The sequence below is a fragment of the Phascolarctos cinereus genome, unplaced genomic scaffold (genome assembly GCF_003287225.1).
Source record: "Phascolarctos cinereus isolate Bilbo 61053 unplaced genomic scaffold, phaCin_HiC Scaffold_5;HRSCAF=322, whole genome shotgun sequence".
NCBI lineage: Eukaryota > Metazoa > Chordata > Mammalia > Diprotodontia > Phascolarctidae > Phascolarctos > Phascolarctos cinereus.
Genome location: NW_027555958.1, coordinates 217,129,478 through 217,153,980, shown reverse-complemented (window position 1 = coordinate 217,153,980; position 24,503 = coordinate 217,129,478). Strand labels below are relative to the sequence as shown.

Here is a 24,503-nt window from a genome sequence, read left to right as displayed (position 1 = left end):
GCTGTCCATTTTCAGTTCTAAACGCAAAATGTAAACATAAGCCACAGATCTGTGCACAGAAAGCCTTTATTTGCTGCCTGTCTATTTCATTTGCTGTCACAGCACAAGAAATTGGGACTTAGGTCAGTAGCATTAAGTAACATGGTGCTATTTATTAGAACTTCAAATGCTATGTTTAGCACAAAAAACATGGTGCAAAATTCAGCAAGTACTCAATGTCTTAGGTGCTGGGGCAATTTAGGTAAGGCCTCCCTCCCAAGGTCACTTCTGGAAGGTGAAGAGGGCATATAGCTGGTGGTGGTCTCCCTCAGCTCAGGGAACAGATGGGGAGGGTTAGGCTCAGGACATGTATAATCCTGAAGCTTAAGAGTGAACCAGAGGACCAGAGGGCTTAGAGCAAGATAAGGTGGAGAAATCCAGAAAGCTAAGAAATCAAGAGATCACTGCTGAATTGTGACCTCAAGGTCAAGTGTTTAAAGGACATTCTAATCCTTTGATGACTGAGAAAAGAAGAGATTTAGAATGGAGACAGTGCCCTTCTCTTGCCTCCTATGCCCTTCTGGGTTTTGTTAGGCACTTCTGAAATGCTACTGTGGGTTGCAGCTATACCTAGAAAAGGCTCACAGAGCACTGGTATGATTGGAGTCTGACATTAAGGGTCCTAGAATCACAGAGTAATCACACACAGAATCTCTCTCTTTGTGGTCAGGTTTGCTGTTTTATCAGAAGAAGATCTTGCAAATATTTTCTAAACTTTTAGCATCGGCAACAGGCTTTCTCTTGCTTCCAGGGGCCAGGAATTTCTTAATTGTTGGGATATTACTCATTCAAGTTTTAAATGCCTAGAGGAGAAAAGGTTGAAAGGAAAGTCAGTTTATGTGAAAAAAAAAACCTCATGACACAAAGTCAAAATGATAATGGCAATACCCCCCAAAATTCAGGGGTAGCAGTATTGAAAGTGAAAATGGTCTTAATGAAGAATTAAAACCTATGATTAACTGAGTGAACTAAAATCAATTAAGTGACTTTCCCAAGGTAACACAGCTAATAAATTGTGGAGCCAAAATTAAGGCTTGTAACTCAACCCCTCTAAATTCTAGGGCCTTCCCTCTATTAATTATTCCCTCTGCTAGTTGCTTCCTATTTATCCTGTATAGATATTGCTTGGTATATATTTGTTTGCATGTTGTCTCCCCCATTAGACCTAAGCTCTTTGAGGGCAGGTTCTGTCTTTTCTCTCTTTTTGTATCCCTGGTGCTTAGCACAATGCCTGGCATATAGTGAGCACCTAATAAATATTCATTGATTGGCTGTAATCATCTATCTACTATAACACACTGCTTACTCTCCTTGGTGCAACGTGAGTAAAATACATGAAAATGTCAGTAAGTGTGAGGGATACACTGCCATCCGTAGTTAAAAACAAAATCAGCTTCTACAGGTTTTAATTTCATTTTGTTTTGTCTGACTCTGACGTTTGGCATAGAGAACTCCTACTAAGGTAACTGCCTCTATCAATAACAATATTGGCAAGTGCTGGGTGAGTCATAATCTTGGAGAGTTGCCTAAGGCACAGAGAGGTTAAATGAATTTGTCCAAGGCAACCTAGAGAGTAGGTGTCAGATATAAAATTTGAACCCAGGTCCACCTGACTCTGTGGCTGGCTCTCTCTTAATGACTCCATTCTGCCAAAGGTAGAGAGCAAAGTCATCTCTTTCTGGCCATATAGATACATAAGCTTGTGGGAAAAACTCAGTACCTGTGGCACTGAGACTCTTTCCCCCCCTCCCCCCTCCAACTACATAATTAGGAATGGCAAAAAAAAGTCACATTTCTCCATCTAGTCAAACTTTAGTAATTCAAGACTAATTTGGAAAAGGGAAGACCTCTAGAATCAAGGGAAAATCCATTTAACCTCCCTGTGGCCCAAGTTACTGTCTAAGGCAATGGCTTTTCAAGTGTGGTCCAGGGACTCCCTAGGCTGTCCAAGACTCTCTTAGGGGGTCTGCAAAATCAAAACCTATTTTCTTGATAATACTAAAGACATTTTAATTTCTAATAAAGTAAATATCAATAGAAATAACCCATATACACAGAAGATCTTGTGGAATGTGTGCGTGTGGGGGGGAAAGACCCTCAATCATTTTTAAGAGTATAAAGGGGTTCTGACATCAAAACATTTGAATACCGATGCTCTGAAGTTGTAGACAAGATCTACATTGCTGGAAGAACTTTCCACAATAGGATTTCCCCTCACAGTTCCTGAATTGTGTTTGTCCCTCAGTCTTGAAGAGGGCTAATTGACTTTGATTTCAGTGAGGGAGGGCTGTTCAAAGTCATCAGCCTCACTTTCTCCTCCAGAGTCATCTGGGTCCAGTGGTCACATATTCATCAGGACCACTGGAGATGCCTCAGGATGCTGTGGGAGACCTTGGCCCTTTTAAGCTAAGGTCTTTTCAGGTTCTCACTCTGAGTAAGGCAATGCCCATTCATTAAATAGGCCTCTTTAAGAAGTGAGTCCAGGGATGGCCACTTTAATTTAAAAAACAAATCAAAGTGGGAGGGGAAGACCCTCAGGGTTTCTGGCCAAGAGAGAGAGTTACTATTTACATTTACTCTGAGCCAGGAGGACCCAAAAAATAACCATTAAGTCATGCTTTGGCAGGGACTTATTGCTGTCCATTCTATGAGCTCCAGAGTCAATTGGGTTTAAGGCTTGGTCTTTGAAAGAGAGAGATCTAGTCAGTAAACCCCAAGTTAACTAGGCAGCTTTCAGCCATCAAAATTTACCTTCCTTTGGGCAGAACACCCTCAGGTAAGGGGAGGGGAGGGGAGAAAAAGGGAGAGGAGGGGCTGAGTTACCCAGCTGGAACTGGCCAGCTGGGTTTCCACTCATGGCAGCCATCTTCAGTCGCCCTGAGGAATATCTGACTATTGGACCCAAATGGCTCTTGTGAGAAGTAACAAACTATTATATTTTCATATAAGGAAATTGAGAAGAAAAGTAGCTTTGGGTCAGAAACCAGCTAAAATTGGGTGAAACTGGTGTTTGATGAAAGAGGCTGGAAGTAGGACAAAAGCTAAGCTCTACCTAGAGTGATCATGCTTGAAACTTACCTACGAGAACATGTGGTGGGCAATTTGTGAAGTCTGTGACCTGTGCTGACTTCTACCTGTGAAAGTCAGCTAGGAGGGACTTGTGGCTGGGAAGAGGGAATTAAGGTTTATTCTCTCTTCTGTAGGGTGTGTGTGCTCATCCACACCCACTTCCTGCCAGAAGCATATTAAAGGTTTCACTGCTTCACTGCATCCTGAGTCCCTCTAACTTACTGTGCCTATTTAAAAGTGAGGCTAGTGACTTCACACAGCCCTCCCTCACTCAAATCAAAGTCAATCACAGGTCATGTCCTCATCTCCCTGATGTCATGGTCAAAACACAGTCCTGAATGAGAAGGCACTAACGACCTTTTTTATTTATAAGCACCTGATAAGCTACCTACCATTGTTTGCACTGCTATGATCATTATTTCTGAACTTTGCTAAAAGTAAACACAATCAATGATTCATGTGACCCAGGCCATATTACATTATTATTACTCTTTGGAGTAGGGAAGACCAAAAAGCTGGAGGTGCTCATGCTTTGGGGATCATGTTTAGAGAGGGCTTGAGAGAGCAGTTATCAGAGTAGAGATTAGATGAGGAAAACACTTGGGTTAGATTTGGTACAATACCTACAATTTACAGCAATACCTTCTTATTTACAGGGAACAATCTGGAAGAACAGATTTGTTGTTCACTTGTGTCTGGCTCTTCAAGAACCCATTTGGGGTTTTCTTGGCCAAGATACTGGAGTGGTTCACCATTTCCAGATACATCAAGAGAATTCTAGGATTAACTGGAAACTGCATTTTTGTGAAAGAATTTGGCCCTAAGACTCTTGGGAGGGCAGCTGGATCTGGCCAGGCATTGAGACAAAGAGACAGAGTGGGGACAAGAATGAGGACCCAGATATCTTTATGTGTTTGGAGAGGGAGCAATGGTGAAATGGTGAGTCCAGTTGAGCTGGACTGCCATGAACCCTAACCCACTCCATAGGTGGGCCAAGTGGAAAATAAAATTGAACCAGATGTTTACACTAAGAAGAGTCTAAGCTGCTGTCTCCTCACAAGGTACATAACCACAGCAGGGGTAGGATGCGGAGGGTGGCCAGAGCTAGTCTGCACTTGGACATCAGACTTTTAAATTTGAGGCTGTCTAGATTTAGAAAAAGAGAAACTCCCCCAATATCTTAGGGACTGACTCTTTCCTGTTCATTCCTATGCTTCAGCTTGTATAGAAGAGACTGATAAATTTGTTTCAGGAATGTTCCCTTGGGTCAACTTTCAACAAAGAAAGTTTGGGTGCATGAGGCAGCTTGGGAGAAAAGTAGAGATGAAACCATTGTTAAGTACAAAAAATCCTAACATGTAAAAGAACTGGGTATTGGGAATTTAATTCTCAATCTTTTCGCTATCCTTACTTCAATCTATACAATATATGTGTTTGTACATTTACATATGTGAATATATGTATATATACACACACACAAATGCACATGTATGTCTTTTACATATTCATTTTCTTTTCCTTTCTGTCTAGACCTGTCATTTCATCACTGTTGAGACTCATAATATGGAATCTTCCTCCTAAATCAGCATCTTAGAAAACTGCCTTGGAGAACCCATGACCAGGCTCTGCATGTGGTAGAAACTGAACCCTGATCCTTCTGACATCCTAGGACTGTATGTTTGAACACAGAAGAGACCTTGGAATAAATGGAAGGTCACTTCTCCCAACTTCTCCTTTTATTTTATCTTTAAAGACTGGATCTCCCTATCTCATCTAGCCTGGAAGTGAAGGGGCTACTCATGGGCCAATTTCCTGTTCCACTTTCTGTCCCACCCCAACCACCATGTTAATTCCTAACTTAGTGTCAGTAAACAGCCAATCTGCATTGCCCACCACAGGCCTCCAGAGCTCAAGAGATCCAACAGTCTCCTGGGCCACCACACTTGGTCAACTCTCCACTTTTAGATGAGGAATCTGAAGCCCAGAGTGGCAAGGTGATTTATCCATAGTCACTTAGTTAGTAAGAGGCAGAATCAGTTTTTGAATCCAAGTCCTCTAATTACAATCTTACTGACCTAGACTTAAAATTGAAAGCCAACTGATCATCAGATATTTAAGGAAGAAGTCTTTAGGCAATTTTCAAACTTCAGTTTTAATTACCTGGAGTAAAGGAAATCCAGAGAGTGCATCAGGGATAACCTCTTCCACCATTAATATAGTTTCAATGAGTTGTACATCTGCCAAGCTCATCTGGTTACCCACAAGAAAGTTTTGTCCATGCGTCTTTAAAACCTGAACGACATAAGCACAGGAGAATGTTGAGGATGCCTGTAACTTCACAGAGGAGTGATGGATCGACTAAGGCAGCAAGAGTACATAGGAATGGATGAGACTGTCCAAGGTCTAGCTAATGGACAGTCAAGCAAGGAGGAAGAAGAGGGAGTGAGAAAGAAAGCATGATTAACTATCAATTCCAATTCAAAATGAGGTTGTACCATTAAATTCCAGAGTTCTTCTCCACTCAAATGTCCTGTGTTTAAAGGGATTTATCCACATATTATAAATCCACAGAATCATGGATTTAGAGCTAATACAACCCCCTCATTTTACAGATGAAGAAGGTGAGATGCAAACTGGTTAAGTGACTTACTCAAGGTCAAACCGGTAGTGATAGAGGCAAGATTTAAACTTATATCCTCTGACTTTACCTAGTATTCCTTCCACTGTATAATGCTACCTCTTTGGAAATCAGTTTATGAAAAATTTTTTTTCTTCCCACAAAGGAAAAAAGATTTGTGTGGAGGGACTTCAGGTGATTTGTATGGATCCCAAAGTTGGTCACCCAGTACAATATCCATGACTGTCCATTAACCAGGCTTAGGGTAGAAATTGTCTAAGATTTTCTGAGTCAGAAGAAAATGAACTGATCTAACCCCCTTGTGTTATAGATGAGGAAACTGAGGCCCAGACAGATTAATTGACTTGCTCAAAGAAACCCAGGTAATAGTGAATGAGGCAGGAGCATGCTGGGTTTGTTTTGCTTTGTTCTATTTTTTTTATAGGCAATTGGGGTTAAGTGACTTACCCAGGGTCACACAGCTATTGTCAAATGTCTGGTCTGAGGCCGGTTTTGAACTCAGTTCCTCCTGACTCCCCTGCGCCACCTAGCTGCCCCCACAGCATCTTGGTTTTGTATTTGTATTTCATCTTTCTTCTTGTTCTTTTTGGACAAGATTCACAATTTCAGGGTGTTAGAGAAATCCTAGGAAAGAACTTCCCTTACCAATGACCTTCTCTGCAACTCATGGCCTGCAGTTAGGTAGGGCATATAGTGCCGGGCCTGAAGTTAGGAAGACCAGAGTTCAAATTCAGCTTTAGATACCTATTGGCTGTGTGACCTTGGGCAAGCCCCTCATTCCCTGTATATCCAAGTTTCCTCATCTGTAAAATACAGATAAGAATAGCACCTAGCTCCCAGGGTTGTTGTGAGGATCAAAATGAAATAATAATTGTAAAGGCCTTAGCACAGTGCCTGGTATATAACAAGGGCTATATAAATAAATGTTGTTGTTGTTGAGTCCTGTCTGGCTCTTTGTGACCCTGTGGACCATATCACACCAATACTATCCATGAGATTTTCTTGGTAAAGATACTGGAGTGGTTTGCCATCTCTTCCTCCATGGGATTAAGGTAAACAGAGGTTCAGTGACTTGCCCAACATCACACACCTAGTAACTGTTTAAGCCTGGATTCAAACTCAGGTTTTCCTGACTCAATGCCTAACGCGTTATCCACTGAGCTATCTAGCTGCCTCCATGTAAATATTAGCTAGCAGTAGTAATAACAGTAGCAGCAGCCTGGAGCACTGAGAGCCTTTAAGTGACTTATATAAAGTCACACTGCCCACATGCATCCGATTTGGACTAGAACCTGGGTCTTCCTGCCTCCATCCACTATGGTACAGAGTCATAAGTTCTTAGCAATCTAAAATATGTTCTTCTGAGGTTAGTTTTACAAAAAAAAAATGGAGAAGAGGAAAAATCATTTCGAGAACTGCCCTAGCCCCTGCTCCTCAATTCTCTCTCTCTCTCTCTTTTTTTTTTCTGGTTTCATCATTCTAAGTGCATCAGGTCTTCCATCATTTACCTTTTCATAAGCAGGGAAGTATCTGTTTTTGGTCTTGTTAGTGATTTCATGGAGTTTTTGCTTCTGCTCTTCTCCTTTTAGGACACCGTGCATTGCCAATAGGCCCATCAGTTCCATTGTTCCCTCTGAGTACATGATAATCCTTAAAAAAAAAAAGTAGTGTCTCAGTTAATGTGTCCTTTCCTTAGTCTCCCCAATAAGCATCTCTGAACCACAACATCAGGGGTACCTGGAAGCCTGCTCTTTGACTAAAGCTAAATCCTCTCAAAGTAAAGGTGCTTTGTGGAGTCAAGCAATTCTTAAAAAAAAAAAATCAATCCTGGGAAAGCCAGGTGACACACTGGATAGAGCTCCAGCCTTGGAATCAGAAGAGTTCAAATCTGGCCTCAGATGCTTCACACTCACTAGCTGTGTGACTCTGGGCAAGTCACTTAATCCTGATTGCCTCACAAAAAAAAAAAAAAGTCTTGTCACAAATCAGGGAGAGGAATTCATTCCCCAGCCAGTCTCTGCTTCCTATCTTCAAAAGAAGACATGTGTTGGAAAATCCTATTATTGAGGAACTAGAGGGTGAAAAAAGAAAGGCTGGGCTTCTTTGAATCCTAGGCCTCTGTGTTAAATTCCTGAAAACAAAAAGTTCTTATGAATTAAAAGGTAGGAAAACAACTGAAGGCTAAATTGGTCCTGACCATGCTCTAGTCCTTTGCCCATCACTGAAAGCAATATCATATAGAAGAGTGAAGAGTCTGTGTATGACAACTGTGTGGGACAGGGCCAGCTAACTACTTAGCCAAGTCAACCCCAAGCAAGCACAGAACTGTCACATACAGCGTTCTCTCCTTCAGGTCTTTCGCAAGTAGATTGTGTTTCTCAGCAATATAGTGGAGAATGGCTCTGGACTGAACCAGCTTCATCCCATCGATTTCAACCATTGGCACTTGTTGGAACAGCAGGACAGCTGAGGACAGGAAGTAGAGGCTTAGAAGTCAAAACTTTTGGCAACCAACAACTCATAGAAACCACAAGATTGTACTGTCAGGTCCTGGGGCAGCAAACCAGCAAGAAAATTAAAAGGAGATATGGACAAAATGGAAGGATAGAAGACCTTGTGTATGGAACCAAGACACAAAAGGAGTGCTGATCTCATCCCTGGCCCTTTAAGCTTTTAAGGAGAGGAAGAGAGACCCACTTTTATTCATAGCATTGATGTGTGGATGAGGAACTTAAGAGAAACTGCTAGTAGATAGAGCCCTGAACCTGGATTTAAGAAGACGTGAATTCTAATCTGGCCTCAGACACTTATCAATTGTGTGAGCTGGGCAAGTCGGTCAAATTTCTATGGGCCTTAATTTTCCCATCTGTAAATGGGGATAATAATAGCATCTACATCCCAGGGTTGTTGTGAAGGAAGAATGAGATATCTGTAAAACACTTTGCAAACCTTAAAGTGCTATATAAACTGTTGAGGACCAGAACTGAAGAGTCTAAATATGGGATCAGGAATTTAGGTTACAGCTTGACTCTTTCCTTTACTTGCCCAGAAGGGCTTAATTATTCAGAATCTTTGGCTCACCAATTTCTGGTGCCTGAAGCTATTAGAATACTCTGACAGATCCTTGAACCTTGATAGCAAGCAGGTGTGTCTAATTAAAGTAACACCTGAGGGCTGGTATTAGCCAGGAACTCCTCAGGGGTGATGGTTAGCTTTTACTATTTGAACTGGACTCTCAGAATAATAAAACAGCTCAGTCTGTAAGCTAACTCGCTTGACCCACATCGTCTCATTTCACACTCCTCCATTTGATGCAATACTTAGTCACGGGTGAGAGGTGGTGCCATGAACAGGGACCCAAAGAGGTACAAGAGAAGTGGCTGTCTTGGAAACTTTGGAGAAAAAACCTTTGGCAGCTGTATGCTGTGGAAACAAGGTCCTTGGAGGCTCAACGCTGTGGAATCAAGGTAAAGAGTGCGAAGGTCACAACACCCTATCTTTTAGCAGTTTTAGTGCTAAAAGGATACCAGGCTAAAGTGGGGATATAAGGAAAACAAGAGAAAAAAGGCTCGGTAATGGGACCATAAGAGAAGAAAAGAAAAGGGCTCGAGCATAAGAATATGGCTGTGGAAGGCCACACGTACTTACTTTTGGTTTGGGAGGTGCCCTGGGATCAAAAGTATGGGTCAAACGCAAAGCAGAAGCAAAGACAGAAAATATTATCTACAACTTTTCAAGGAAATAGTGAAAAAAAGAGGTTCATTCATTACAGATGGTCAGTTACAGGAATTTTTGGAATGTGTAGAAACATGCTGCCCGTGGTTCCTTCAAGAAGGAAAAATAGACTTAGAAATATGGGAAATGGTGGGCAGACAAATCAGTGAGCACTATAGGAAAGTAGGTTTAGGTGCGTTCTCCATAGCTACATTCTCAATTTGGAACGTGCTAAAAATATGTCTCACTCCTCCAGAGAAAGTGCTATTAACTGCAAAAGTACTTAAGGAAGGTGTAGGTGTGGGAACAGAGGAAAAAGAAGAGACAATAGAGTATTTGAGGAAAAGCTTAGAATTGTAGAAGATGTTATCTATGCAAAATCTATTACACCTTCAGCAGCATCAAGATCCTCACCTTCACATAGATCAAGGTCATACAGAGAAGATAGTGAGCAGATAAATAAAGATCAAAAACGCCATAAAATACATTGTAAAGGGATATTAGAAGAAGCAATCATAAAAGCAGAGGAAAGAGGACAGAAAGTACCCATGGAATTAAAATTAGCTGTGCCAAAAACCATGCTATCTCCAGTATATGAGGAGGAAGATGTAAATAACCCAGGTACAAACATTAGAGTTCATAGAGAATTTGAATTTAAATTGTTAAAGGAATTAAAACAGGCTTTAGTTAATTACAGATCCAATACAGCATTAGCCCCATATGACTGGTATTCTATAGTAAAGCTATGCCTTGATCCTGGAGGTTATTTCATTTGGAAGTCAGAATGTTTTGAACAATGTCAAAAACAAGTAAAATACAACATCAGAACAGGGGTTAACAGGGAGATACACAGAATTACAGGAACAATTGCAATTTCCCCTTTAAATTCCTCAGAATAACGATAATAATAGCCAATTCAGGTTAAGGGTTTCTAATATTTCTCTCTGTGTCATTAAGTGTGCACTATGTCACTATGCATTGTATTTGTTCTGTCAGTTTGTATGTTGGTATGTGTCTCTGTATGTAACTGTACTTTATAGGATTTTAAATGCAGCCAGAGACTTCTGGGGGCTGCAGCTAGGGAAGCAACAAATTGTAAAACTCCTTTTTCCCTGTGGGTCTAGGCCTGGCCAGCCTGGACTTACAGTGAAAAGTTTTATACAGGTAAAAACATCTTAAACAGATAGCAGAGGAACAATTAGTTGCAAGATACAGAGAACCATCCACGAGTCCCTGGAACTCCCCAATATTTGCCATCAAAAAGAGGTCAGGAAAGTGGAGGATACTGAAGATCTCAAACAGACAAATCATGGCATGGAAGAACATGTTAAGGAACCGTTTGAACTTAGAAGTATTGACCAGTTATAGACAAGCGGTTTAAGCAGCCAGAAGGTGCATCTTTGTAAAGAACTGATTAAAGTAGATCAACTAAAAACAGCTGGAGAAAGAGAATTGTTATTGGATACCACATACAGGGACTTTTAAATACTCAACGATTGAACTTGGATGTCAGCAAAATAATATAGTACTAGAAGATACAATAAAGTCCAGAATAGGGATTCCTGTTACTATGGAACACTTGACAGGAACAGAGATCAAAAGCTTTTAACAACAAAACAAGAGGTACAGGCAGCTTAGGTGTTTGCTTAAAAACATGATTTTCAAAAGGCAATTCACTTGTACATAGGATATTTTTCCTTCTTTTTAATGAGAGGGAAAGCAGTAGAAAAAGACTTTAATAACAACAGATTTTGAAAGGTTTCTTTGATAAGTTTTACAAGAACTCTCTACATGCTTCATATCATCACTGTCCCAAGTAGAAGGGAAAAGCAGTTTTCAAAACTTTATTACTAACAAATAGTGGAGGTGTAAGCACAAAAATTAGGAGCTGGTTATGGTTCTTATAGTGTGTACATTGTCATGAGGTGGAAAAAATAGCTTCAGTTATCTGTCCGCTCTTATAGATTTATTTCACCCCTCCAAGAAAGCAAGATCACATATAATTGCCAATCTCAGCTAATTAATATGCTTTACATCGGAGTAACATGAGTGGCACAACTTAAGATTGAGGGGTGTTGGGAAAGCTGTATAGGAAACCTCATGCTTTCTCCTACTCCTGAATCTGTTTGAGTTTTGACCTTTCAGAAGCATCTAAGTTTTTCAAAAGGAAAAAAAGCCTTATTTTATAGGAGAGTTTGTTATGTAATCCCTAAAATGTTTTTTCAGAGCATATATAAAGCTTCAAGAACAATTACAATTGATTTACCCAAGAGGGAAAGAATGAATGTTTCAGATGCTGTCTTTAACTTGGCAAACAGCCAGTGCCCCACACCCATTTATTCACCAACATTTTTAGAGAGAAGGAAAGCTCAAGCAGCTGAAATGAATGATGATAAAGCAGATAATGAAATTGTACTTAAACTACCACCAATTGTTAACAAGAAAGTACACATACTTCAAGGCATTTAAATAATACAATGATACTGTGAGTGACATGTCCTACTGTGAATTTAGAGAAATTGAATTTCATTACACTGAGTCTTTAGGATATTTGGAAATTTCAGGTTGGATTCTTTTCTGGTTAAAAGCACTTGTTTATTGGTTAAAATATCAACTCATGGCAACCTGTTTCACTGATCCACTATACAAATACAAAGATCAAATCCATTGGAAAAAGTTATAAACGGAAGTTCATAGCAAGTGACCATTTCACAGGGAAGTCAATGACGTAGAAGCACTATTGGAGAATGACAAGTCCCTGGTTTTAAATTAAAGCTGTTAAAACTTTATGTGGATACAGACACACTCCAAAGGCAGTGTGGAATCGATTCATCTTTTGTAATATTTACTGACTTACCTGGTCCAAGTCAGCACAGTGTGTAAAACAAATATTCTAAGATGAGAAGAAATATAGTGGAAATTTGACTATTATACAGTGACTACGGAACAAAAGCTTTTAGAAAAACCAGTTGCATTTGGACTCGTTTGGATGTAATATGTAATACAAGTGTTCAAATGCCTCTTGGAAAGGAGAAAAAATACAGAATAGAGCACCATTGTGTAAGTAAAAACAAAGGCTTGAAATATCTAAAGACTATTCCACCGAAGTCCATAATAGTCAAAAACCTAACATACTCTGTGTGGTACAAGATTTTGTCAGGCACATTTAATCTGTCATCAGTTATATCAATTTTACCATTACAACACTGCATTAACATTCTGCGTGTATTTTATCTAACCAGTAACTGGATAAAAAGGCCTGCGGTGCCTCCATAGTGTAGGAAGAAATTTTGCCAGCATCACTAAATATAAGGTGCACCAGCAGCCCATGCTTGCTTAATTTATATATGAAATGCGATCTTAAAATCGGTCATTCTGCTATAGAACACCATAGATAATGCATCTGTTTTCACTAATTCTAACCAGTCTAGTGGCATTGACTGTCCCTTGAATAAAGGGAAAAAATAGTAATGGAATGTTTTTCATGCTTTTCAAAATAAAACATCACTGGGATCCCATATAACCCTACAAGTAATTGTGGAACGAAAAAAATAGATCCCTGAAAATGCTTCTTCAAAAGCAAAAAGCGGGAGAAGCGAGCGGAAGGCCACAAAGACAATTGGTACAAGCGGTATATGCTCTAAATTTTCTTACACCTGATAAAGAAGGCTATACCCTGGCTAAAAAACACTTCAAGGTTTATGAGAAAGGTAATAATGAGGAACAAAAAGACTCAAAAAAGAGTCATGTGGAAGGACCCCAAAACCAATCATTGGTTTGGGCCAGATAGGTTGTTAAGCTGGGGGCAAGGGTATGCTTCTGTCTTTCCAGATGGTGCAGAAGGGCCAATATGCGTTCCTGAACGGAACATCCAGATCTGTGCTCGAAGTGACTCAGAAACTTCAGACACTCAGACTGCAGACCAAGCGCAGAGAGAAAAGAACAAGAAGGGAATGTCCGAGACAATGGAGGAGGACAACAAAGACATTATTACAAATGATGAGCATGCTGCAGTTGACTACCCTGAAGTTTGATAACAGCATTGACTCTCATTTTCCCCTGCAGCCTTGAGGCGTTGTTTTTCTTCAAATGCCTGTACAATGTACTCTTTTCATTTCACAAGAAAAAGCCGGTTAGAATTAAGTCTCCTTCTCTCCTCCACCTTGTGATGTGACTTTTTAAGGGAAGAGTCAACCCTAGGACACATTGCTAAAGTGACTAACATCGTATAAGGAGAGTCATGTGTGCATTGCTTACCACCTTGCAGGGGGGATTATACAGTTTCAAAGGGAAAGCCAGTATGCCTCTAATGTGTTCCAGGATAAATGTAACTTTTGATCATTGTGTGATCTGGGATATTGTATCCCTTGTATCACTTATTGTCTCATCAATGTCATTTGGTAATAGCTTCATTATTGCATCCTCTGTATCACTTATTGTATATACCAAAGCATTGGCTTGGAAGGTATCATTGGCATAATGTTGAATTTATTGGAGATCTTTGATTCTGATTTGTCTTTTGCTAACAGTCATTTCCCAGGGACTCAACTCCAGAACCTAGCCCCAGAAATTCGGGAAAATTGGGCGTAACCAATATATTTGAAAAGGTACCTGCTTTACTGTTTATCTCAACATTGCTTTGTTATATTATCTACAGCAATGGGTAAATCATGGTTCAAGTCTTTGGGTACAGATGTTCATCACCTTAAGTCAATTAAAAAAGAAATAGGGAATTGTTGAGGACCAGAACTGAAGAGTCTAAATATGGCATCAGGAATTTAGGTTACAGCTTGACTCTTTCCTTTACTTACCCATAAGGGCTTAATTATTCAGAATCTTTGGCTCACCAAGTTCTGGTGCCTGAAGCTATTAGAATACTCTGACAGATCCTTGAACCTTGACAGCAAGCAGGTGCCTATAATTAAAGTAACACCTGAGGGCTGGTATTAGCCAGGAACTCCTCAGGGGTGATTGTTAGCTTTCACTATTTGAACTGGACTCTCAGAATAATAAAACAGCTCAGTCTTTAAGCTGATTGCCTGGCTCACATTGTCTCATTTCACACTCCTCGGTTTGATGCAATACTTAGTCGCAGGCGACAGTAAACGATAGTTATTAATATTGATGTAATTACTAACTGGTTGGAATACTGGGTTAATGAAGCTAAAGCCACTGGCTTATTCGACCCTTGGCTAATGTCTGGTGCCTGTCAACCATTTCACTTCATCAAAATGCCACCTTCTACAGGAAGGCTTTCCTGATTCTCCTTCAGTCTGGGGCCTGTCCTCTGCTGATCATCTCCTATTTGCCCTGTACATATCTTACATGTACATAGTTGTTGGCATATTCTTGCTTCCATTAGACTAGGAGCAATTTGGGAGTAGAGATCGTCTTTCGCCTTTCTCTGCATCCTCAGAACTTAGCACCGTGTCTGGCACATATTATGCTTCCTAGTCACTCTTACTACAGGCTGGCCATCTTGTAAAAGGGGAATCAAATGCAGGTGGATGAATATAAACCCATCATCCCAACTAGGTAAAACATGAAGAAGCCAAATATATACAAACATCTTACCAATGAGAGGTCAACTAAAGTAGCTTCATTTTACAAAGGACACACAAAAGATCACAGAATATGAGACCTGGAAGGGCTCTTCAGAGATGACCTTGTCCAGTATTTCTTTTCACAGAGCTGGAAACTAAGCCCTGGAGCAGTGAAGTAACATGTTGAAGGCCACGCAGTGATTTAATAGCAGAGTGAAGACCAGAATTCAGGTCTCCCAACACCCAGATGAATGCTTATTCCCTCCCATGTCTCATGCAGAACAGTATACTGGAATTTGTAGATCTTAGAGGTATTGGAATTAATAGTAGAGACATCTTTGCTCCCTAGGGAAGAGGGAGGGGAAGGGACCTCTGGTGTTTGTAAAACTCTTCAGAAACATGCCCTAACAACCAAACAGGATTTCTGGTGATGAGTCATCCGTACCCCATCTCTCCTCAAATTATATTGTATTTATTTATCTGTTTGGATATTGTACCTCATAGTAATATGTAACCTCCCTAAGGGTGAGAACTGGACTTTTATATTTGACTTGGTGTCTGTAGCACCAAGCATACTACCCAGCATACAGTAGGTGTTTAATGAATAAATCATGTCAAATAAATAAATGTACAGGGTCTCTTCAAGTTCACTAAAGTAAAAGACTAAACCACTTTTAAATTCTTTTTTTTTTTTGCTTTTTTTTTTTGGTGAGGCAATTGGGGTTAAGTGACTTGACCAGGGTCACACAGCTAAGTGTCAAGGGTCTGAGGCCAGATTTGAACTCAGGTCCTCTTGACTCCAAGGTGGGAGCTCTATCCACGGCACCACCTAGCTGCCCCACTGAGGCACTTTAGTAACTTTATATCTGCTTGGTATGTGACTTTGAATTACATTATTGGTCAGTCATTTCCTACTCTTCATGACCCCATTTTAGATTTTCTTGGCACAAATACTAGATTGGTTTGCCATTTCCTTCTCCAATTCATTTTATAGATGAGTAAACTGAGACAAACAGGGTTAAGTGACTTTTCCAGGGTCACACAGCCAAATTTGACTCAGGTTTTCTTGACTCCAGGCTCAGAACTCTATCCAGTGTGCCACCTAGCAGCCCCACTTTGAGCTACACCTTAGAGTTAATTTGTGTCCTACATTGGGTGCAGAGCAGATAGTCCACATTTATATTATCAGTAATCTTGTAATGTAGTTAAAGATATTTTCCTTTTAAAAATTTGTTTTTCCCATCCTCATTAGGACCGGGTTTTTGATGGTTTCCTTCAGGTTAATAAAAACGAAAGGCAAGATCATAGATTTAGAGCTAGAAGGGATTGTAAAAGTCACCTGATCCAACCTCTCACTTTACAGATGAAGACAGTGAGACCCATAAAAGTGAAATGACTTGTCCAAAGTCACACAAGTAGCAAGTGGCAGGGAGAGCCAGAATTCAAACCAAGATGTTCCAACTCCAAAGGTATCCTTCTTTCCACTGAATGATGAGGCCTTCCAGAGTTTCCATTGCATTTTTTTATACTCACTTGCTTTTAACTTTTGTAATTGTTCTTTTGTTTCAATAAATTGTTCTTCAAACTAAAATAGAAATAGAAATACAACATATTAGGAAATGTCATAGGCAGTTCAGGAGAATGTGTGTTTAAAAATGTGATTTATGTATGTGTTACATATTTGTTTGTTTAAGCGTACATATTGTCTCCCCTGATCAAATGTTAGCTCTTCCAGGGTTTGGAACCCAGGCCAAATTGGACCTGTCTTTGCATCCCCTCAGGCTAACGCAGTGTCTGATATGTCACAGGCACTTAATAAATGCTTGCTAATTATTTACTCTGCTGAACTGATCCCCTTAGAAGAGGGAACTTGGGTGCTTCAGATGACTGCAAACTTAATCAAGTCCCACTAAGCCAGAAAAACTTTGTTTGCATGCTCAAAGACAAACTGGACTTTAGCGACCCAAGGACTCGCCTAGCTTACCTTTGAATGGTTCACCCCTGTACGGTTGGTCAGTCATCAAGTGAAGAATTATATATTTTTGTCAAGCAGCTCACAAAACTTGTTTGCCCTGTGTGGAGGGGTTTCATTGTAACTAACACAATACACAAGTAAGAGCTGGAGCTATGATACCCCCCAGGGAAATCACTGATCTTTAAGTAAGGAGTGTTACATTTTCATAATGGCAATACTAGTCTCTTTTTGCAGGACCCCTCCTACTTCATTTATAAATTTGCTGACTAGCTTTATTAATTATTCATTACATACCTGGAAGAGACACTGAAAGCCTGTACCAGGACTAGGGGAAGGCAAGGTAGATAGTCACGGAGGAGAGCAACCCAACGCAATGGACAATTTTTAATATTAGCTTTTTATAAATGTACATATTATATAATGTACATAATATCAGAAAATTCTGCCCTCTGCAACATGTAGGTATTAGGGTTTTTTTTGTTTTGGTTTGGTTTTTTGGTGAGGCAATCGGAGTTAAGTGACTTGCCCAGGATCACACAGCTAGTGAGGGTCAAGTGTCTGAGGCCAGATTGGAACTCAGGTCCTCCTGACTCCAAGGCTGGACTCTATCCACTGTGCTCCCTAGCTGCCTCTAGGTATTGGTTTTGTGAGCAAAAAAATACATGTTACTTACAGTGAATGCTCAAAACCTCACGTTCTCAGGGAGCCTGATTTTCTTTCCTTTTTTTTTAAATCTAAAATTTTAAAAATTAAATAGCACTAATTTTCTCTCACTCCTACCTCCCCCCTCCCTTGAAAAAAAAAAAGAGAAAAAGAAAAAAAAACCCATAACAAATATTCATAAACAAGCAAAACAAGTATCTATCTTTTTTTTTAAATGGCATTATGGTCTATTTATTTAAGAGATCTTTGATTTTAAACAAAGCCAGTGAAAATGCTCACAAGCATTAACATATATTCATACTTCGCCAAAACGTATGGGATTCAAATCCTTCTCACAGACCACAAATACCTTGTCCTAGGCCCTAAATTAAAAAGCTTTGGAGGGGCACCTAGGTGGTGCAGTGGATAGTGCAGTGGCCCTGGATTCAGGAGGACCTGAGTTCAAACACGACCTCAGACACATCATACTTCCTTAGCTGTGTCATTTAACCCTATTGCCTAGCCAAAAAAAAAAAATTAAAAATAAATAAATAAACAGCTTTGGGAGTTCAGAAAAACTAATGTTACTTTAGTGAGAACCACTGCTAAATTTTCATTCGTTCCTTCCACAGAGGAAGCTCTTTAAATACGGAACTGAATACTAAACTGAGGCTCTTCAGCAAATCATTAACCTCTCTGGGACTTAGTTTCCACATCTATGAGAAGAGAGGATTGGACAAAATGACCCTTTGAGGTGCCTTACAGTTCCAGACTGATGATCAAGTATCTCTAAGACTATAAAGAAAAAAGCAATTAGAAAGTAAGATTGTACTGGGGGGGAAAAGTGTATCAATTTGCACAAGTCAACTTTTGGGGGAGACATCTCTTGGCTAAAGGAAGGGATTGGGTATGATAACTAGAGACATTTAGGCCACTAGCATGTTCTAAGATGTCTCAGAGCTTGTGAACAATGAAATCTCCTTGGAAAGTGCCCTGCCACCTTCCTCCCTCACCCCCCATTAGACAAACCTCCACTCCAGCTGCTGCTAAGAGCCATCTAATGGATTCCATTCTGCCCCTTCCATTAAAGTAGTGGAGGATAGGTTTATTTGCCATTGTGATGTTTTGAGTTTTCTGAAAAAGACAAAAAATGTATATATACATATATAAGTGACACTTAGATGAGATTGGATTTCATGTTCCCAGTATAATCCCATGCATACAGTTGGCACTAGATTAAATATTTGAAATCTTGATCTGATTTGTGACCTGGTACATGGCATTTATAGAAGATTGGTTCATTATAATTAACCAACTGTGTTAGGCAGGGGTATGTCTGTAAAAGACACAGCACGTGCAATGTTGGTGGAGAGACAGACACATATATGAAATAGAAAACTATAGAAGACAAACACCTAATTGTCTGTAAGGATTGTGATACAACAGGAAATGCACTGAATTTGGAGGCAGAAGGACTAGATATAACCCACACTCCACTGACTATCTGTGTGGACTTGGGTAGGCAGGCCACTTTGGGCTTCCAATACCTCATCTATAAAATGAGGAAGCTGGGTTAGGTGATGTCTAGGGCCCTTTCACCCTTAAATGCATGATCTCAATCCTGCTATTTTCTCCATTTAATAAAAAAAACAAATATAAAAACCAGGGACCATTTAAGATAACAACAAAAACCAGAAAATATTTGCTTACATTGTGTCCCTCTGTTATCTGGATTGTTTTTTTTTCATTGCTTCCCAATTAAATCTCTTTTTAAAGTACAGTACTGTGTGTACTTTAAAAACAATAAATGAACAAACTTTAATAAAGATCATAAGTATTCAGTCTTATCTAAGGAGAGGAGTAAGAGGAGGGGGACAAGGTTAATGATAGAAGAATAGAGGAAGGGCATATACTGGGAAAAAGAGAAGTCAAGAGGGGAAAGAAGGAAGGACAGAAGAACAGACTAGGTGGGCTCTGAAGAAAAAATGATTTTAGAGCTAGAAAGGACCTAGCCCAAAGCCCTTTTTTTTTAATCAGATGAGGAAATTGAGTCTGAGGCATCCAGTCTATGACCATACCATAAGGTGTTGAGTTAATTTAATTCACCAAATATTGACTAAATACTCTGTCAGTACAAAGTATACTCTTACCAGTTAGAATACAAAGGTATTATAGTGGATAGAGATAGTCTGGGAGTCAAAAAGGCCCAAGTTCAAATCCAGACGCGGATAACACCTATGTGATCCTAAGCAAGCCATTTAATCTATGACTTAGTTTCCTCAGCTCATAACCTACCAACCAGGGTTGTGAAGACCAAATGAGATCATAATTACAAAGTGCCTGCACATAGTAAGCGCTATATAAATGTTAGCTGTCGTTATTATCCTGGTCTACATTCTAGTGAGACTGAAATATACCCCCTCATGAAATTTATTTCTCAAAACCTCTAACCCCAAATCAAGCTTGACAAATAACTGACCCATTTCATTTTTCAAAATTAATAATTCAGGCAGTTACTCTCCCCTCCCCCTTTCCCTGATATTCTCTCTTCCCCATTTAGGATTATTCAGTCCCTGAGAGGGATTTTATAATTCCATAACTTAAAATTAACAGTACAGAGAGAGTCAAACAAGACAATCTCCATCACTCCCTCAATGCCTCCACCAACTACAGCTTGTTCCCTAATTCAGAACACCGAGGTAACGATCAACTCAGAGAGGCCCCACATCTACAGAAGATACAGAATTCACATACATTATGGGTTAATTAAGTCTCTGTGGACAACCCAGATCACCCAGACACTATTTCTAACACTGTTTCCATGGGACAATTTTTTTTTGGATTAAAATTATCCTTTTTTTCAAAGATGGGTACCGTATTTCATTGTCAGAACACCAAGTACAAACCAAAGGATTCGTATTCACTTACAAAATACAATTCTTATGGAAATATGAACGGGTAGAAAGTTAACAAGTACTGGGGCTCAGTCTTAAACTCTCCCCCCAAAAAAAGAGGGAATTGTGGGGAGGAAAGGTGAAGAGAGGGTATAAGAAAAGAAAAATTCATGTGCTCTTAACACAAAAGTGGTTTTTAGCTATAGATGAAAGAATATCTTCAATACTTTAAAAGACTGGCAAGTCTTTACCCTTCAACCCCCCGATTAGTAGACAGGAGTCCATGAATTGTGGGTGTCCCCTTATCTTCCTCACCACCAGTTTTCTGGAGATGAGCCTTAGAGCACTGATAAATTAGTGCTTGGGTACCCCAAGTCATAGGTAATTAAGTTTCCATGGGCTGGCCTGGCCTAGCCTGACCAACTAACCATTATATCTAATACTTCCTATGGGGAAAGAATTGATGGATTAGAATTTTTTTTTTTGGCTAGGCTTGCCCAGGGTCACACAGCTAGTAAATGTTATGTGTCTGAGGGCGCATTTGAACTCAGGTCCTCCTGAATCCAGGGTGGGTACCCTAGCCACAGAACTATTTTTATTTAAGGGAAAAAAAAATAAGACAGGGGACAGCCCACTCACACAGTAACTGGCTATCAGAACACTCTCATTCTTTAGAATGCACATCTATCACTTCTGTCCAGGAGAAAAGAGTTTTCAGAATTCAAAACATTTACTCCATCCTCTTGTCAGGAAGGAAGATTAACAGTTATTTCTAATAGTTTCTTAAAGACTTTTTTGGCAACTTCGGATTTGGAACTGTTGTCCAGCCCTCTGGGCCAAGAAAGACCTTTCTCAAAAGAAATAGTTACTTGTTTCCAAGGCAGTTCAGGCAGGACTCTCTCCCAAAGACAGGTCAAATCGTCTGTACCAAGACAAATTTAAGAAGCAACCGCTGCTATAACAGCACTTGGATTTTTCAAAGTACTTTCCAAGTACAGCCTTTGAGCGCTTATCATCACACCTATTTTATAGATGAGGAAACCAAGACACCTTGAAATTAAGTGATTTGTCAAATGTCACAGTGGCAAAACTGGAACTAGAATCCCTGTCTCTCCACAACTGGCACAGAGTCCTAAACTGGGAGAGAGGAGGAGGTGAAGGTGGAGCGAGGGGAAGTGGGCTGCGCTGCAAAGCAGAGACCCTCTGGAGCAAGTAGAGGGATGCGAGGAGCCGGTTAGCAGCGAAAGCAGAGCCCAGGGAGCGAAGGGGCAGGGAGGGAGAGGCCGGGGAGCTCGATGACCTCTGCACATTCTCACCGTCCGCAGCTGGGGAAGAGGGTCCTGCGAGCTGGTGTCCAAGAGGAGCAGCTTCTGAGGGAAAGTTGGTTGAGGCACACAGAGCTGGAGCCCTAGTTATGCGAAGTGGGCGAGGACTTTGGACCAGATCTACCAATGGTGACTCTGGTGCTTTGCATGCCCAACCCAGCTGCAAGGGATCATGGGGAGGAGGAAAAAATCCCAAATTGCAAAACAATTCAGCTATTATTAAGTATCCCAAGGGGGCGCAAAAAAACAGTGTTCTTAGGCAGGCAATAGAGATCTGCCTGAGCAGATTGTCGCATGTACTTGCGCTTGGTCACCCCACTTGTAAAGAAAACGTACTTTCGGCTCTATATAGTGAACGCGCCCGCTGTGCTTGCTGGATGTGAGGGCGATCTGGCTGCGACATCTGTCACCCCATTGATCGCCAGGGTTGATTCGGCTGATCTGGCTGGCTAGGCGGGTGTCCCCTTCCTCCCTCACCGCTCCATGTGCGTCCCTCCCGAAGCTGCGCGCTCGGTCGAAGAGGACGACCTTCCCCGATAGAGGCGTACCGTTCTTCGGTCAAGGGTATACGAGTAGCTGCGCTCCCCTGCTAGAACAAGCTCCCAAGGTCCATTTGTAGGAGAACGTAGGGTAGTCAAGCTTCCAAGACTCCAGACACATCCAAATGAGGCGCTGCACGTGGCAGTCTGCCTTCCTTTTGCGCCCCCCTTTGCACCCCTGCAATCCAAAAAGAACACGAATACACGAATGCAGATGAAACTATGTGACACACTGTCTTTTGCAGCATTCCCGGAACCCCGCAACTCAAATGCATTTATGTAGACATAAATTCATTTATGTAGAAATAACAATGTAGAAACGGTTATGTAATTTAATATATATATAGATACACACACATATATATACATACATACATACATACATATATATCGCACTTGAATAAAGTCAAACTAACACGATGACTTGTCTAGTCACTTCCCAGCGAGAAACATTACACACACCTTGTAATTCAATCTGCAATGACAACTTTTTTTTGGTTTTATGCTCTTTTAAATGAGGCGGGCAGTCACAGAGAGAGGCAGAGAGACAGAGACAGAGCAAGACAGGGAGCAGAGACTGAGACCAGGGTAAAAAGAAGAAATCGAATTCTATCTATCATCGCTAATATAACATCTCGGTGAAAACAAGAAAAACCTCAAAGCACAAGTTGATTTTGGCCACAAGGAGGCAGAGTTAAGCTTCTTTCAAAGCTACCTTAAGGCTTTCAATAACATTGTTAGGCTCTAAAAGCTTAACGCTCATTCAAACTAGACTAGAGTATTACAGCTCTATCCCACAGCCTATTTTGCTTCTCAGAATTTCCAGTTCTTCCTCCACTTGCTGTCTACGCTCTGTATTTGTACTCCTTAGACTACATCGGAGTCACTGTGTGCAGGTTTGAAAGCCCCATTTTAAAAGGGAAGTTCATATTCTAGAGTGAATACCGAGGGTAGCAAAGATAAGGAGTGTCAAAGCTAAAACCTATAAGAACAGGTTGAAAGGACTGGGGTGGTTAAGCTCAGAAAAGAGGAGATTTAGGGAGAGTATGACCATTATCAGCTTTATTTATCTGAAGAACTGCCCTGCCGGAAAGGAAATAAGCACATAGTCTGTGTTGTTCTGAAGAGTAAATTCCTAATTAATTCTAGATTTCTTTTCTCTGCTTGTGTCACAGGAAGGAGTTTACATGGGGACCAAACAATGAAAATACCTGTACCATCAGCTTGTGTTTTGCTTGTGGAAGGACTTTTTTAGTAAAAGACAGTATATGTGTGAGTGTATACACACATATGTAAATAAATAATATATAAACAAGTAACATGTACACATACACATACACAGTATGTACTATCTGTGTACCTGTGTATGGGAAAGGAAGGAAAGGAAAGGAATCAATGAAACATTCATAGTTTCATATACAATCTTTTTCTGTTTTTCTTTGTATATGGAAATGTTCATATTTATGAAGTTCATATTTTTTTAAAAAGGAAATTAATAAAAAGATCAGTTTTTGTTTCAGGGAAAAGCTTAGAGTTACCAAAAGAAATACTATATGCCAAATATAGTGCAGTCAACTCTTCTTTTCTTCAATTTGATTTTGGAATACTCACTCCCCTTTTCTTGACTACAAAACAAAACAAACGAATCTGCAAACCGAGCCTTCTTCCCCCTCACCTCACTTTTCGTATGCATTGATCAGAGTCCAAAAGTCTAAAGACACTTATTTGTCTTTGGAGAGGAAAATTTTAAACACTTAACCTCTGTCTTACTATACAATCTCCAAGGTCTCATCAAAGTCTGAGTCCATGGTCACATATGACTTTGTGCAGGTGTCAGCATTTGAACAAGGCTTTGTCTTATGAACAGAATTTTGAGAAATGGAGATTGGAGGCTGGAGCATATATGTGTAAATAAAGAAGGGAATTATGCCTACCTTAAGTCTTCTCTTGGCAGATCTACCCCAGTTCCTTTAAATGCTACCTTCTGTGGTATGGAGCAGCTAGGTGCTGAAGTGGATAAGAGCACTGGGCCTAGAGTCAGAAAGACCAGAGTTCAAATGTGACCTCAGACACTTACTAGCTGTGTGACCTTGGGCAAGTCACTTAACCCCTGCTTGCACAAAAC

General features: G+C 40.3%; 1 protein-coding gene across 1 annotated transcript; it reads right to left on the bottom strand.

The window, feature by feature from the left end:
* Positions 1-670: 670 nt before the first annotated feature.
* LOC110213517 (glutathione S-transferase-like) lies at positions 671-22,045 on the bottom strand. The gene is made up of 7 exons (XM_020993896.2): positions 21,831-22,045; positions 18,650-18,754; positions 16,537-16,588; positions 8,083-8,212; positions 7,255-7,396; positions 5,269-5,400; positions 671-842 (listed from the first exon to the last, which is right to left on the bottom strand). Exons 2-7 carry the CDS (start codon positions 18,734-18,736, stop codon positions 828-830), a joined length of 558 nt encoding a protein of 185 aa, XP_020849555.1. The 5' UTR covers positions 18,737-18,754; positions 21,831-22,045; the 3' UTR covers positions 671-827.
* Positions 22,046-24,503: the final 2,458 nt, after the last annotated feature.